The 17,754-nt window shown below is 35.6% G+C and overlaps 1 protein-coding gene across 2 annotated transcripts in view; it reads right to left on the reverse strand.

The window, feature by feature from the left end:
* Positions 1-7,800: 7,800 nt before the first annotated feature.
* The window catches only part of LOC121315831 (syntaxin-binding protein 5-like), a 136,420-nt gene continuing 126,466 nt past the window's right edge, over positions 7,801-17,754 (reverse strand). For both annotated transcript variants that reach the window (XM_041250307.1, XM_041250308.1), the window contains 3 exons: positions 8,973-9,084; positions 8,566-8,786; positions 7,801-8,284 (listed from right to left, as the gene is read on the reverse strand). In XM_041250307.1, the coding sequence (XP_041106241.1) occupies positions 8,243-8,284; positions 8,566-8,786; positions 8,973-9,084 (375 nt within the window). In that variant the 3' untranslated portion in view covers positions 7,801-8,242. The remainder of the gene's footprint in view (positions 8,285-8,565; positions 8,787-8,972; positions 9,085-17,754) is intronic.

Genomic DNA, 17,754 nt, shown 5'->3' on the forward strand with positions numbered 1-17,754 from the left:
TGCACTCAAGTATACTGCATCCATTGTGTATATATAACATGCTTCTATAATTTGTAAATTATAGTAACAATGTACAGATAACTACAATGAATATTTATTGGAAAACAAAATACATGTATACTGATGTAAACTTAGTTAAATATTAATTCCATACATCAATAAGTCTAATGGAAACATAAATAAAAATACATCTTTCTCTTCCTAAATTCAGTGTTTAGATTATATGAAGTTATGTATGCAGCTAGGCAGCACTATTGTCAAAGGGCTGCTGAAAATCCTGATATATTTCATGCCATATCCTCTGTTTGTTCCATCCTTGCAGCAACTTCTTCAAAGTCTAGGGGGTCAACCTTTTATGAATCCATGTTGGTTGTCTCCTATAATACGATTACATAGTCTTTTTTTTTTTTTCAACCATGCATTTTCATGTCACGGCTGGTGAGAATTTTTCTTAAAATACACTTTGGTAGTATAAATATCTTAATGTTTATCTTGGCAGCCCTCTGTATTCTTACTTTGTTTAACACTAAATGCATATAGTGTAGCATTTAGGTTGTCTGTTGTCTGTTACCAGGGGCAAGCTATTGGTGTCCTTCCTGGTCAAAACCTGGATAAAGAGTTAATTCAATACTTTTGCCTTATCTTCTCTACTACTGTTCCCCTGCCGTCCCTTAAAGTTGTGTCTATTTCCAATAGCAATATATAAATCGATGTAGATTTAATACAAGCCATCTTTGGTATTGGTTGGAATAATTTAAAAGATCAATAATCACAGGATTTAAAACAGTCTATTACATATATTACAAGTTCTGCATTGTAGCTTATCAGGTTCCTCACTTTTGCACTTTATTTTGGAGTACTGAATACCAGTTAGTGGGACTTGCTATGCTTTAAAAAAAATGTCCTCTTTCTCTGCCTAAATTGATGAACATCTTTGTTTATGTCGCGGGATTGGTAATGTAACATAGCATCACTACACCTGGTGCTCTACAAACCTGGCATGTCCTCAATAAATTCACTTAATTCTGGTCTCTTCTCGTGTTATTTCAGTCACAATGCATTAAGGTCTAAATATTATCCAATCCTGTTGTGGCGTGGAAAACATACTCCAGATTCCATCACATAAATGCTCCTTCAATAGTTATAAAAATCAAATCATAAGAGGTGGTCAGTAAACCAAAACAAAGAAGACTGCGTATATTTAGATTTTTTATATTTATTTTTTTTCATTGCAGTAATTTCTATCTACAGAATTTCTAAATTGTTTGTGGCAGCAGATAAAGTCATAAACATCAATGTGAAATTTGCATAAAACTGTACAAGAAAATTGGCTAAAATGAGAAAATACTGCAACCCACGGACCTCCCTCCCCCCGAAGACAGAAGATGGCCGATGAGAAAGACTTCCTCATATGTACGTTTCAAATGAACAGCATCAAGAGTACTGGCTGCATGTGCAATACATTTATTTGTAGATTAAATAAAATACACTTAAAACTAAACAAACAGAAAGACATAAAGAGGGCACTTTAGTCATAGTTATTTTTCTTATGTTTCCCAGAAGACAGGACTACCACATCTGGAGTGTAATGTATAATTATAAAACAAAAAATAAAATAAAACAATAAAATAGAATCACACTAATACATTTACAAAGAATACATACATCTTACCATGAATAATTCACTTTTTCTGGTGAACAGAAAAAAAAGAAAGATCCAAAAGGAGCATAAGACAGCACAGCTTAACAGAAATAATTGTAAACACTGAACAACATGCTTCTGCTATTGTGCAAGAAAACTACAGTAAATATTAAATTAAAAATAATAACATTTTTTCCTGCACCTGAAAAATGATAAACACATTTGAAATGTAGAACAAAGGATCAACCTTTTGCTGTAGTTTCCACACAACGGCATTCTCTCCATGAGATCAAACAATTCTTTTTTTTTTTTTTTTTTTTTTAACGAGGACATTAAACCTTACACCTTTAAAAGAAAAAAGAAGTAATAAAATATACATACTCTTTTTTTTGACACTTTGACTTGCTCTTAATTGCATGATTTTTTAACTTGATAAAGTAAAATTGTACACATATAAAATCTTTAAAATTAAAAGTATAGATGTTTATATTTTATATTTATAAATATAACAGCTCATCTTAGACTGACCATGAAAACAAATCTGAAAGTGCAGCCATTCGTTATTCATCACCAATGACACAGTATAGCTTGTCTCTGTACGTTTTGGTCCTTATTAAAATTGTAACTATTTTACACACATACAAACAAACAAAAATGAAGAAAAAAAAAAGATAATAATCATAGGCCAAACATGTCCTTGAATAAGTTCAATACATATTATATTATTAATACAATTATTCCCCATGCTAACCAAAAGTCTTCAGATACTAGAAGTGGATAATGCAACAACATGTAGCACATTTACATGCTCAAGCGATGCAGATCAAATTGCTCATTAGCTATCAAATTATTATTATTATTATTATTATTATTATTTTTATTGATACGGTATTCAAGTACAATGTTTTGCAATTATATAAATACCTAATGCCTCATAATTCCTATGTTCTAATACAAGTAAAATTGTGAAGATGCAGTGGGACTTCATCCATTCATTCATATAAAATACAAATACAGTACAATATTAAAATCAGGTAATTTCCTGAAAATGCCATTGCTTTTTTCATGCTCTCAGATTCCCTTGGTTCACATGTGTACATTTCCATGTTTCTGCAGTCAGACCCCATCACTATCCTGGGTTTCTGTCTCACTGTAAAGTAAGATAAAGGGGGCAGTGGAGAGTGTTCTATTAATATCCATTATCAAAAAAAGAATTCTTTGGTGTCACAAAACAGCTAGAAACTTAACTTGTGTCTTTAAGCCACTACAGCACTTTCAGATTTGTCTCCGATTGTCCAAGTATTTACATACAATTTGGCAGATTTTCTGAGCGAAAACAAAGCTTTGTCTTTCCTTTGAAAAACAAACACAAAAAAAAAATGTTTAAAATTGACGATGCACCTAAACATAACACAAATAGCAGCAGTTTCTTGCACTTCATCAAAAAGGTTTGAGAAAAAGAGAACAGTAAGACTTACACTGAAAACAGCATTAAGGAAATATATTTCTCAACACCATGTATAATTAATGTATACATGTATGTATGTAGGTACAGATATGGCCAAAGGTTTGGCATCACCCTATAGAATTAACTAATTTCGCTTGATAATGTTATCATTTTGAATTACATACCACTTTGCAGTTTTCCATATACTTAATGAAAAACTGGCAACATGAAATACTGTACTACTAATGTATATGGCTTCTGGTTCACTTTTGCAACATTGTATTACTTTTTAAAAAAAATTTATATATATATATATATATATATATATATAATATATATATATATATATATATATATTAATGATGTCTAAAATTCTAGGTGATACATAACTTTTGGTCATAGCTATATGTCTACACATATTACTGAATCTGTGTGCAAAGATGTTTCAGGTATACACACACAGACCCAGTAAGATATACGACAAAGAACAATTCAAGAGAAAACATCCTGATAATAAAGAATTCCTGAACTGCCAACCAAGAGGATAATAAGAGATGGTTCATTAACAACTTCCAATTCATAGTCGAGGTGCATGAATACTTGTAGGGTGCTTAGGGGTGTGGATGTTATGTATCCTTTTCTTTATCAGAAGAAAACTGCATTCTTTCATTTGAAAACCAAATGAAATGACAGTTGAAACAAATCAAACATTTTGTGAACAACTGCAAGTAAACTTAATAACACAACACACCAATAATTCTGCTCTGCCCTACTTTTACCAAGATGCACATTGATTAAAACTTAACTTCCAACGATGGCCTGAATGCTTATCATCATTCAACACTGTCTTACAACTCTCACTCTCTTTTTCTCTGTTGGTTCCAGTAAGTATCACAGAATGCATCTAGTTTGCTGTACCACCTGTGTGCTATAAACATGCCTTCACTTCTCAAAATACACTCAGGATCTCTGCAAGCCTGTGAATCAAGCTACATCATGTCAGCAAAATACAGAGTATTCCACTTGAAAGGAGGTATTTCAGTTAGATGCTGGCATTCAATCCATGCTCACGTTGGGAGGGACATTTCTGTATAAAGCAAGTTTGCAATACCGATGATTCCTGTACATGTCTCTGCTGCTCCATCATGTGATTATGTATTTATTTGTAGGTTGTAATACTTACTGGGCTACTTTCTGTGGGACGCCCTGTATAAATAATGCTGTTGCAAAGTGGACAGCTGCCGACTTTTAATTACCACACTTATGTTAAAGATATTGTTTACAATTAAGGAATATATAACCGCTACTCAGTTAATGCTTTGTTTTATTTAGATATTTTTAAGTTATCAAAAACTATTTAATACCCCTGTGGCAGGCTGGTGAGTGGATAGAGGCCCAGAGAAAGTCTGGAGTTCAAGAAAATAACTTTTATTATAAACACAAAAATGAAAGGGCACAAGGGCCAAAACAAAGCAATTTAAACACAAAATAAAGCAAAAATACACTCACAAAAATAAAGGTTTCCAGGCTGGGCAATGCCTTCACTAGATTCAAAACATTCCAAACACCCAAACACCCAAACACCCAAACACCCAAACACCCAAACACCCAAACACCCAAACACCCAAACACCCAAACACCCAAACACCCAAACACCCAAACACCCAAACACCCAAACACCCAAACACCCAAACACCCAAACACCAACCTGCTTCCTCAGCTCCCTCCTCCTAAATGAAAAGCAGAGGCCTCCTTTTATGTCAGGTGGCTGGGCGTTGATTGATCGTTAATTAAACTAATCATCTAATCAACCCCAGCCACCTGAACACAATGAACCAAGGCAGGTAGGGGAATTTAACCCCATCCCTGCCAATTGTGTGCTCTGCCACAACCCCTTTAAAGGAATCTGATAGCATATACAGTTTAATTTGAAATGCAGTAAGGTGAGTAATCAACTGACTCCGTTGTGATTGAGCAGTTGGTTCAAACAACTTAACAGCAAATGCTGGAGTTTTTCTGTATAATTATGTGTAAATAAATATAAAACCATAAAGAAGGGCCAACAATATCATATGCTGCTTTTTGGATGATGTTAATAATACAATTAATAATAATAGTAATAAAACAAATTTGAATGAGGTGGATGTAGTAAAAACCAAGATTAACTGAGGTTAATTTTTCAATCATGAGATTGAGATCATTTTTCTTAATTGCTTGACAGCCCTGAGAGTGAGAAAGAGAGAGAAGTAAACCTGCACCTGTTGAAGCTGTTTTGTCATTGAACTGCAGTGTAATACTTTTAATATCCCCAGAGACATCTATCTAAATACATCTATACCAAGTTAACACAAACTGTTGAGATGAACATGTTACAATCAAAGCATACACATCAGCTGTGTCTGAGGTGGAGAATGCAGTTTAGAAAAAAAAACCTTTCTGCCATTAAACTACCCTGACGTTCAATATAAAAGAAATAACTTAAAATAAAGGAATTTTTAATTCTAAACATAAAGGGCTCTATGTATCATTGATTTTTCTTTTGTATCTTGACTCTTCGTAGGTTTTTGTGACTTCGTAGACCTACCCGCGATGTATTAAAGTCATTTTCACTCCCGTAACTTACCCGGCTACGTTAGTTTCATTATGGCTGTTCGTTTCAAACTACTTTCGTATGCAAATTTGAATCTCATTATAATATCAAAGTTTCGCGCTTACCCTTGATGTATTATCTTTCTTTCCTGATTTACGACTTGTTCTTGTTATTTTACGCAGACTTCTTTCTCCGTGGCATTTATTCAGCTAGCTGTTGGTATGTGACACTTCCTTTTTAAACGTTTCTGGACTTTTACTTTAAAATAAAGCACCTTAAAATATAAAATAAACATCTCCCTCTCTCTCTCTCTCTCTCTCTCTCTCTCTCATTTACTGTACATTAAAAAACAGTGGTAATAAATACATGATGTTTTGGTTTCGTTTGTAAGTTAAGGTGCTTTATTAATAAAGGGAAGCACGGAAACAAATCATTGCAGAGTTCTTTAAACGCAAACTAAAATCTTTTATCAGTAATTATGTCGTGCATACATAACTGAAATACTCTGAAAAGACTCAAACATTTTCTGCGATATTCTTAAATGAACATGCTTTTGTGATATTAATTTGTTAACTGTGTTCATAGAATTATGTTTTCGCTTATGAGTTGTAACAAATGCATTTGTAGTGCAAGGTAGTTTTTTTTTTATTATTGTATAAACGTTTTCATACTAACCTTTGTACTTCATAACATCCAACTGATGCCTATGATTAATAGATTCTGTGACTAATGTTTCAATATTAACTAAATCGAGTTATTAATCAAATTGGTTAATCTTGCTACATAATTGATTTATTACAATCTTTGGGTATACTGTTTTGATTGATTACTGTCTTGTTATAATATGTTTTACTGCTGATGTATTTATTTTCAAAAGGTTTTCTTTAGGTTGTGCTGTTTTGTTTCTTGGAGGGAAGGGTGAGTTTACTTCACAGCAAATCCTAGTGCTGGCACTGGTCTCAGTGAATTTTATTGTGTGAGTTATTTATTTCTTAAATGTTGTTTGGCACAGTGAAGTGTTAAATAATATTTCCTGATTTTTTTTTTTTTTCCATTTCATTAACAGGTAAATATTGTCTTTGAGGAAATTTGTTTTCCTTTTCTTGTGCCACAGTTGCATCAAGGTCAGAGTTGGCAGAAGCCACAGCACGATCCTATTGTATTTCCCTACTGCTTCTTTCTGTTCACTATACCACTCATTTATCTTAGCCAGAAGGAAGTTCTAAATCTTGACTTTTGGCATTGTGACTCTATTTATAATAAGATGCAAATTTTGATCTCTCCTGTATAATGATCAGTAATTTCTGCTGTTTGTAAACTTCACAAAAAAGAGTTGTTTAGTAAATCGCAAGCAAAATTTCTATGAAGGACAGAGGCTATGAATCCGCAGTATTTACGAACACGAAAGTAGCATTAGTACACAGCCCATAAAAAGGAGTGTTTGGAAAGACACTTTAAAGCACCTTGGCTAAAATGGTCTATAAATAATTGTATGTATCACATTAAAATGTCGACATAGGATGCATTCATGCCATGCCTACTTTCAATCCAAGCCCTTTTGGGGGATACTAAATTCCGTTTTGAGTTTGAACTGCCCAAACATAACTAGAACACGTTTGCTGCCTGCCACACTTAATTCCCACACAAGAATGAAAGTCTAATTCTATTCAAATAACTCCATTACAGCACCTACTATCTGCAGGAGTATTTTGAAGAATCTACCTTTTGGAAACACAGAAAAATGAACACCCACACAATTGAATTATTTCAATTACAGTCTGCGTAAAAACAAAAAATTAAAAAAAAAAGAAAAAAGAAAAAAAAAAAGCAAGGTGTTTGGAATTTCAAATAATGTCAACCCCTTTCAAAAGCCACACTCTGAAAGTGATGCAACCTTGAACCATGCATTTAATTTATGGCATTTAATTAGCAGTATCCCTTATCCACTTGTTTTGCACTTAACAGAGCCAGGAGTGAATACAGAGTTGATTTTCTTATATACAATTATTTTGTGTTTTATTTTAAATTAATTAGATTATATATATATATATATATATATATATATATATATATATATATATATATATATATATATATATTAGATATATATAACATATTGGCCCCAGGGAGGATGAAACACTGGCAGCAGAGAAAACAGCACAAAACCCTTGGCATTTGAATCTGAAACACAGCAAAAAACTCAGCACTGCTCTCCCCGTCCCCACCCACATCAGTCCTTGTTTCCTGCTCCAGTGCCTTGTAGTACACCAATCTTCAGTCGCCACCGGCACAAAAAACAAAACAACAACAACAAAAAAAAATCTTCAAGGTTTTTTTTTTTTTCCTTCTTTTAAATAGTTTTTGTTTTCAGTATGTTCCTCAGTTTAAAGCCACATGACTGAGGTAAAACTGTATGATATTGTGCTAGGAAAGAGCAGTACTCTATGATGAATCCATCCCCGTTTTCCTGCAGAAATAAATGGAAAGAGAAAGGGCATGTTTCTTCCAGACGAAGCTGTTTTCATTACCGCAGAGTCCATTTTTTTTTTTTTTTTTTTTTTTATCAGAACTGGTACCACTTCTTATCTTTGCACTTCAGCATCATCTAAAAAGAGCAGAAACAAAAACATTAATTCCTTGAATTACTGATCCCCTGTAAACTTCCTTGGGAAGAGACATTTAGTGGATATCTTGTTTTCTTTTTATATAGACAGCACGGACACCAAAATGTTCAAAAGATAAAGATATGGCTGTGTGTATGTGTGTTTATAATTACTTTACACAGAGCAATGTTTAACATTGTTGAACAACACTGCATGCCAAGTGTGTGCCGCCTATATCACAAAGGGTTGCTTGTGGAAACGTAAAAACGCTATCAGTTCTTACTCCGTGTGCGTGCTTTGAGAAAGAGTCAGCACTGGCCATCATGGCTGCTGCCCTCTCCTCCAGCTCTCCAAGTTTCTGCCCCCTCTCATCCAGAGCTATCCGGGCTCGGGCCAGGTCCCCCACGACCCCAGACGCTGCTCCCTTCATCCCTTCGATGCCCCCTGGGCCAGGGATATGTTGGGCAAGACTCCGAGAGGCCTTCCCAGCCACTGATTCACCAACTGTCACCAGGAGAGAGGGAAGGGAAACCTTGTCAGTGGGAACAATAATGGGAAAAGAGTACATTGCTACAGCTGTCAACGGCTCATTGATTAAGTCAGTAAAGGTACATTGTCTCAAAAGGAAAATGGGCAGCCGTTCCTCCGGAGCCATTAAAAGCTGTGGTTAACTGTTAACCCTATACTTACAAAGTTCTTCTCTGTCCAGTGTTTGCGCTCCACCTCCAAAGAGACCTTTAAAGAAACCCCTGTTTGGTGCCTCAGGCGTTTCTACTGGTGTAAACAGCTCTCCCAACATCTCCTGAAACAGAACAGAAAAGGATGTGTTTGCAAATTAATATCCAATTCATATCAGGGGCTGCTAAGTCATAGTACCATGGATGAAAGGGGCCATTCATCATTTTGACTGAAACTCCTGGAACTCTTTTGACCGGGACTCTGGGGTTGTACATGCTCTCAGATGCATTCTGAGCCATTTGGACTGCTTTCAGAAGCAAATTTGAACTCGTCATTTTACCATGAGGCTAGCTAACAAACATAGTTTTTAAAATGTTACCTTTAAAATAACATTTTGCATGTATGCCTGATTAACAAAATATTAATTTTATAAAACCTCAGCCGCAAAAATCATGCCCAACCTCTGCTTAACTCAATCAGATGTCGTAAATACAGGGTTCATACATTTTTTTCTGTCATAAATTTCAAGGACCTTCAAGAACCATTTTAACCATTTTCAAAGACCTAATTTACATTAGTTTGACATCATTTTCAATGTTGATAACTATTAACTGTAAAAAACAAAGCTTGTGCATTTACAGTTTATTTAACTATATAATAACAAAAATCTAAATTATACTCACTGGACCAATAAACTATAGGTGCCTATAGGTGAGTGTTTCATTCTAAAAGCAGTACAACAATTCAGTGTTTTAATAAATGTCAGAAGCAATAGTCCAAGAATTTCGTGGCTGAATTAGGCACCAACTTTTAAAAAGTGGGGGGCAAACTGAAGGACTAACTGCCGAGCGTAGAGAGGCAAAAATTATTATTATTATTTTTTTAATTTACAATTAAGAAGCTCTAAGAAAACAAGCAGACCTTGCTGTTTTGAAGTTACGGTTTTACTGAGCATGCATTAATTACAAATACAAGCAAGTAGCACCAAATGGCATAACCAGTACCAATGGCATCCCTGCACAGTGCTGCACCTAGAATTCACACATGTAGTTTATTTATGAAAAGTGTTAAACACAAGCAAGTAAAGCAAGTACTGTTCTTTGAACGTAATTATTCCCTAAGTCCTAAATACTACCTAAGACATTAATATATTGCATATATATGAAATATATACTATATATATATATATATATATATATATATATATATATAAAATACTATATATGGTTAATATACCAATTTCAAAAGTATTAATATCAATTTGAATTTTGCAATTTCAAAAGTACATTTAGCAGTAAAAACTTAGTTGCAGGAAGGACCAGTCAAGAGTTGTTTCTTGTTTTATTGTTTTATACTATTAAAATGGTCTTATTCCTGAGAAATTGTGCCTGTGCTTGCTTCTAAATATAGTCCATTGAGTTAGAGGGCAAAATTTGCCCATTATAAAACAACATAAAACAAATTAACTGCTGCTAGTGCAACCAAGTCATTTCTTGTTAGTTTTAAAATATTTCTATTTTTTACTTTAAATATTTGAGCAAGTTTTGCACTTGCCTTGGATTGGACACATTATTTCTTATTTTAAACAAGGGCTGACAGTGCACAGAATAACCGGGAGAGTAATATAAGCAAAATATTTTAATTACCTTATGATCTCAGATGCCATTAAAGTAAGATGACACTGGCTGTGAAAGAAGGACTGCGACTCAAAGTTTTTTATACACAAACAAGCTTAGTTGACTTGAAAAACGTCTTAAACGATGCAAGCAAATTCCCACTTGGTTTGACTAGATGAATGAGTAGTACACAACAAGCTTCAGCATGAAAGCTAAAAATTAATTCATTTCAATAAACAACAAGCTGTTAATGAAAAACACATTCTAGCCTACTTCACTAAAGTAGAAAGAAGCTTCTGTTATTTCGCAATACAGAAACACTGCTTCAGATTATTACAAGTGCTTAATAACAATAACAACATTATATTTAGAGTTGTTGTTGAACTTAAACTCACTCATGGTCCAGCAGAAACACAAAAATACAAGCTTCCAACAGTCTGATTCTCACACTGCTGCTAATGTTAGTTGTTATAAATAGTGCAGTGCAGACTATGGATCAAATCAATGTTTGTGTAGGGAGTGTTTTATTGTTTTGGGGGTTTTTTTGTATCAATTTAGGACTTCTGGCATCTTCTGAATGACTTTCCTTTTTATTGCATTTTAAACCGTTTAAAAAGGCAAAACCATAACAAAACACAGAATAATAATGCGTAAACATGAAGAAAAAAAAGTAGAAGGGCAAAATATAGTTTGCCTCCCCTGTGCACTATGGGTTAGGCGTCTATGGTTTCAATCAAGTTACAGTTCAACAGGAGAATAAAAACAAAAATAAAAAAAGTGCAAAAACATGTTACTGTTTTCCACGGAAAAAATACACATCCCCCACCATCAGATTTGTTTGGCATTTCTACACAAATCACAGGAATGGACCCGACAGAATTAACAGAATTCCATCTACATACGGAAAACTTTCACCCACATAACACATTTAACTGCAGGAAACAATGTCTCTACTATCTGGGTCTCCTCATGTAAAACAACTCATGGTTGACTTTCATTGTATGGGAAGTACATTTCCACAAGCTTCCACAAATTGATGTCCTTGTGCATCTAACACAGCCAGACAACTTTTTTTTTAGGGGGCAAAGATTACAAACAATTGCGTAGTGTCCATTAACAGAGACAAGGGGCTTGTCTCTTCAGTTCAGGAAAATTTGTATTCCAGGTGACGTGGTGTTGTGACAGGATACAAAGGATTAAAAGTTGATTAAGTTTAGTGGTTGATTTAGTTTAGTAAATGTAAAGAACAATTAAATGTACAATATTAAAACACTGCTCTGTAATTCACTGTTAGTTTTCTTTCTTTCTTTCTTATACTTGTAATGTGCTGTCATAGGCAAGCGTGAAACATGGTTTATATCATGACCCTCTTTATATCACAAAGTATGCCTGTATGGCAATCATAGTACGAAATATCTTCGCCCAAGTACTATCTTATACACATGGCAACTGTTTGACGATTTACCTATAATAATATATTATATATATATATATAATATAATATATATATATATATAATATATTGGTAATCTATATGGTAAATCTAAAGCAGTTTGATTGTATTGTGTACTGCTTAGTGCTGTAGTAAACATGAAGTAATATATAATATCCAACTGAAAGATAACCTTTTTAAAAATACAAGTAGCGATGGGTCGGTATACCACGGTTTAGCTACATTACGGTATTGATACCGTTGCTTTTATTCTAAACTGCAATTATGGTAATTCGTTTATACACCGGTTAACGGATTTTTTCAACTGCAAACACGCTTCTTCTAAATCAAGCGATGGTACTTGCAGCCTTAGCAAAGCATCTGAGGAAGATCTTTTTGTGAACTGATACTGTATTTTGATAATGGTTTGGAAGGAAACTGTCAACGACCCAGAATACACTTTTCAATTGCTGTGTTCTGTTACCCAGAGCTTGCTGCGCCGGCTGCTCTTGGCTGCTGTCTTTTTGACGTCACACGCAGCTTTTAGAGAAACACCTTCAAAACTTCAGCGTAGCACACATTTTCAACATGCTATATTTACATTTGTCTGGATTATGAAGTCAGTTTAATGTAATAGAGTAACATTAACTTTGTTGTAAAATTATACATCACTTATCACAGATATAGTACATTGTTTTATTTATTTATCTATTTATGTATTTAATATAGCTTGGACAAAGCTGTTCATGGCTTCATTGTATAATAATAAAATGTCGTTCGCCCCTGCTAGCAAGGTGGCAGCAGTAGTTTTAGTGGTTATTTGCATTACGATTAGCAGGTCACTCGTGATCTTTGCATTGTCCCTTTGGTTCACAGCCACAGCCAGCCTCCTGCAATAACATTTCAAAGCTCTGATGGGCTATGCAGAATCTGCACATATTTCTGTGGATGTTGAGTGACATCTACAGCACATCTCTGAGATTCTGTGCAGCATTGTGCAGAACTGCAGAAATCTGCATTATAAGAACACGACCAATGTCTCAATTTAAATTAGCACAGAGCTGCGACTGCAGCAAGATAGCCTATTTATTATCAAAGTAGTTTTGTTTAAAACAAGTTATAACAGTATTCTAATTTTCTAAGGTAAGTGAAGAAATCCTTTTTTTTTTTTTTTTTTTTTTTTTTTAAACAAACTCCACACGTGTAATTGGAAGCTTACTTGTGCAATGTTGTAAATGTAAATTCAATGACTCGTTTTAGTCTTAAAATACTTAATTTTTTCGCTATACATATTTTAATTTATCTGGTTGAAAAAATGAATAAAGGACTCATCTCTGCTCTTAGATAAAAACCTGTATGGGTATATGTTTGTGTCTTAAGCAAAAGACCGATCATGTCCCAATTCTACTTGCCATCAGCTGAACAAAATATTTATTTATCGATTTTTATATGTTAAAATACAAACTACAGCACCACGTCACTTTGAGCAAATAATAGATCTTAATACTGTTGTAGTATAACATTGAGAGTGTACAACTATTTATTTATTTATTTTTTTAAATTATTCTGATATTTTTTTAATTAGACGATTACTAACAGACACAAACAAACAAAACACTCACGAATATTCTGTAACAATATAGTTTCACTTTGCTTCTGGTTCTTACTACAAACCAATGCATAGGAAGAGACTACGATTCTCTGTCCCCCTTATATGCTGTCACGTATGACCGCTTGGTAAACGAATGCAGCTGCCTTTACAATCTGCGGCTGCTACACTGTTTCCCATCCAGGTCAATACGTTCTTGCAACGGAGTCTCGCCTTTTTCCAGACCGACCGACTTCCCAACCCGGGGAAAAAACTGTCAAGCCAGCCTGTCCAAAAAAACTCTGTCCTCACTTAGTACAATCACAGGTCGGGAGGGAGATTTACAACCAAGCTTCACTGTCTTTATAAAAAAGAAACGTACCAAGTTATTTGGCACAGTAAAATACTAAATACCAAATGTTTAAATCATTCTGTGAAAGGAAGTGTGTTTTGTTAGTTTTATTTTTGTAAATTACGATAATTTCAGTTATTTACATTAGTCTTTCTTCTTTTGAGCCTTTATTTGACAACTTGCATGATGTACTGAATACCGTGATATTAAGGTTACCATGGTATTTTTTTAACGGTTATCATACCGTGAATTTCATACCGTCCCATCCCTATATATATTGTATTGTTTTTCTTGACAAAGCTCCACTGATTTATTGTCCAGTGCCGGACTGCGAAACAAACAGCAAATAATAATGCTGATAAATAATACAGCGGTGTGTATTACTTACATTTATAATCCCTGGCTGGTCCCCACATTAAACACAAAACACATATACAAGTCAGTTTACTGCGTGAATTAGTGATTGTGGTGCAATGCAGTTTACACAACATTCTGACCCTTAAGTCATTTTTTGTTAAAGAAAGTTGTGCAACACCCATTGCCCCCTTAAACTCAATAAATGGATACGCCGCCTTTAGAAGCAATAACTGCAACCAAACGCTTCCTGTAGTAATTGATCTGTCTCTCACAGCGCCGTGGAAGAATTTTGGCCCACTCCTTCATGCAGAACTGCTTCAACTCAATGACATTTGTGAGTTTGAGCATAAATTGCTCGTTTCAGGTCCTGCCACAACATTTCAATGTGGTTTAGGTCTGGACTTTGACTAGGCCATTCCAAAACTTTCAATTTCTTGTTCTTCATCCATTCTGATGTAGGCGTGCTTGTGTGTTTCAGATCATTGTCTTGCTGCATGACTCGGCTGCACTTCAGCTCATGGACGGATGGTCTGACATTCTCCTGTAGAATTCTCTGATACAGAGCAGAATTCATGGTTCCTTCAATGATGGCAAGTCGTCCAGGACCTGATGCAGCAAAGCATCCCCAAATCATGACACTACCACCACCATGCTTGAACGTTGGCATGAGGTTCTTACTGTGGAATGCAGTGCTTGGTTTTCGCCAGTCATAACGGGACCCATGTTGGCCCCAAACTTGAGACAAGCATTCCTGTTCTTTTTAGTGAGCAGTGGTTTCCACCTTGCTAATCTGCCATGAATCCCATTTTTGTTAAGTGTCTTCCTGATGGTGGAGTAATGAACACTGACCTTAGCCGAGGCGAGAGAGGCCTGCAGATCCCTGGCTGTTTTTCTAGGGTTCTTTGTGACTTCCTGGATGATTTTACGCCTTGCTCTTTGAGAGATTTTGGCAGGACGGCCACTCCTGAGAAGATTCGCTACTGTCCCAAACTTTCTCTATTTGGACAATATGTCTCTGACTGTGGTTTGGTGGAGCTTCAGAGCCTTAGAAATGGCTTTGTAGCCCTTTCCAGACTGATAGGCATCAACACCTTTTTTTCTCCGGAGGTAATCAGCAATTTCTTTTGATCATGGCACAATGTGCCTCTAGAACCTGTGTGCTGACAACTTCACTCTGATGGTAAGGGCCAAAGTTAGTCAGATTTATATTGGGCAGGGCTGGCCCAAATCAGACCTGATTGTTAACCAAAGTATTTAAACAGCTGACCCTAATTATCCCTTTAATTGGGTTGAGTTAACTGGGGGGGGGGGGGGGGGGGGGGGGGGGGGGCAATAACTTTTTCACACCTGAAGATTGCATGTTTGATTACCTTGCACTCCAAACAAATGAAAGCATCACTAAACTTTGGTGTCATTTTTCTCTTAGACTTCCTCTATGTACTACTATAACCCACAAAAAGATCTGACCAAATTCAATGTGAAAAATGTGCAAAAATGCAGAAAATCAGACAGGGGGGCAAATACTTTTTCACGGCACTGTACATACAGTGCCTATTGAAAGTCTACACCCCCTTTCAAAATTTTTACCTTTTGTTGCCTTATAGCCTGGAATTAAAATGCATTAATAATTTTTTTTTTCACTTATCTACACATCCAACCCCACAACTTCCAAGTGAAAAAAATATTCTAGAAATTTGCAGAAAATTAATTAAAAATAAAAACTGAAATAGTTTGGTTGGATAAGTGTCCACCCTCCTTGTAACAGCAATCCTAAATTAGTGCAGGTGTAACCCACTGCCTTCAAAATCACACACCAAGTTAAGCGGCCTCCACCTGTGTTAAATTGTAGTGATTCACAAGATTTCAGCAGATCCTGTAGGTTCCCTCTGCTGGGTAGTGCATTTCAAAGCAAAGACTCAACCATGAGCACCAAGGTGCTTTCAAAAGAACTCTGGGACAAAGTTGTTGAAAAGCACAGATCAGGGGATGGGTATAAAATAAGTATCAAAGGCCTTGAATATCCCTTGGAGCACGATCAAGATGATTATTAAGAAGCGGAAGGTGTATGGCACCACCAAGACCCTGCCTAGATCAGGCCGTCCCTCCAAACTGGTTGACCGAGCAAGGAGGAGACTGATCAGAGAGGCGACCAAAAGGCCAATGGCAACTTTGCAAGAGCTACAGGCTTTTATGGCCAAGACTGGTCAAAGTGTGCATGTGACAACAATATCCCAAGCACTCCACAAATCTAGCCTGTATGGTACTGTGGCAAGAAGGAAGCCATTACTCAAGAAAGCCCACCCTGAATCCCGTTTGAAGTATGCAGAAAAACTCAGGAGATTCTGTAGCCATATGGCAAAAAGTTTTGTGATCTGACAAAACTAAAATTGAACTTTCTGGCCCAAATGCAAAGCGTTATGTTTGGTGCAAACCCAACACAGTGCATCACCCAAAGAACACCATCCCTACTGTGAAGCATGGTGGAGGCAGCATCATGTTATGGGGATGTTTCTTATCGGCAGGGGCTGGGGCACTTGTCAGGATAGAAGGGAAAATGAATGGAACAAAGTACAGAGAAGTCCTTGACGGAAACCTGTTGCCCTCTGCAAGAAAACTGAAACTGGGACAGAAGTTCACCTTTCAGCATGACAACGACCCAAAGCACACAGCCAAGGCTACACTGGAGTGGCTAAGGAACAAAAAGGTAAATGTCCTTGAGTGACCCAGTCAGAGCCCCGACCTAAATCTAATTGAAAATTTGTGGCATGACTTGAAGATTGCTGTCCATCAATGCTCCCCAAGGAACTTGACAGAGCTTGAACAGTTTTGGGAAGAAGAATGGTCAAATATTGCTAAATCTAGGTGTGCAAAGTTGGTAGAGACCTATTCCAACAGACTCACAGCTGTAATTCCTGCCAAAGGTGCTTCCACCAAGTATTAACTCAGGGGGTGGAGACCTATCCAGTTATAACCTTTCAGTTTTGTATTTTTAATATATAAACGTTTTTCCCCTTAACAGTGTAGAGTTCGGTGTGTAGATAAGTGGAAAAAAATCGTCATTTAAATGCATGAAATTTAGAGGCACAACAAAAGTTCAAAGGGGGTGTAGACTTTTTTAGAAGTGAGTAGTTTTTTGAGATTTACGATTATACTGTAAATACCGTATAATCGTAAATCTCGAAAAACTACTCACTTCTAAATCTTTTGTAGTCATTTTTGTATTACTTTAGTATAAATACGTGTTAATTTGGATTCATATGTTGTTTTTTTCTGACTTTATGTGAAGGAAAAGACACACATTTGCCCGTTTTCCCATTGGAAATAGTGATATTTTTAAATATCACTGTCCTGGTCACAAAAGCAAAGTTTGCGGGGAATAATAGCCATTTTCTATACTTTTGAGGTATAAGCAATTAGGAAATAACACTTACTACCCAGGAACAAAACAA

This window comes from Polyodon spathula, chromosome 5 (assembly GCF_017654505.1).
Source record: "Polyodon spathula isolate WHYD16114869_AA chromosome 5, ASM1765450v1, whole genome shotgun sequence".
Taxonomy (NCBI): Eukaryota; Metazoa; Chordata; class Actinopteri; order Acipenseriformes; family Polyodontidae; genus Polyodon; species Polyodon spathula.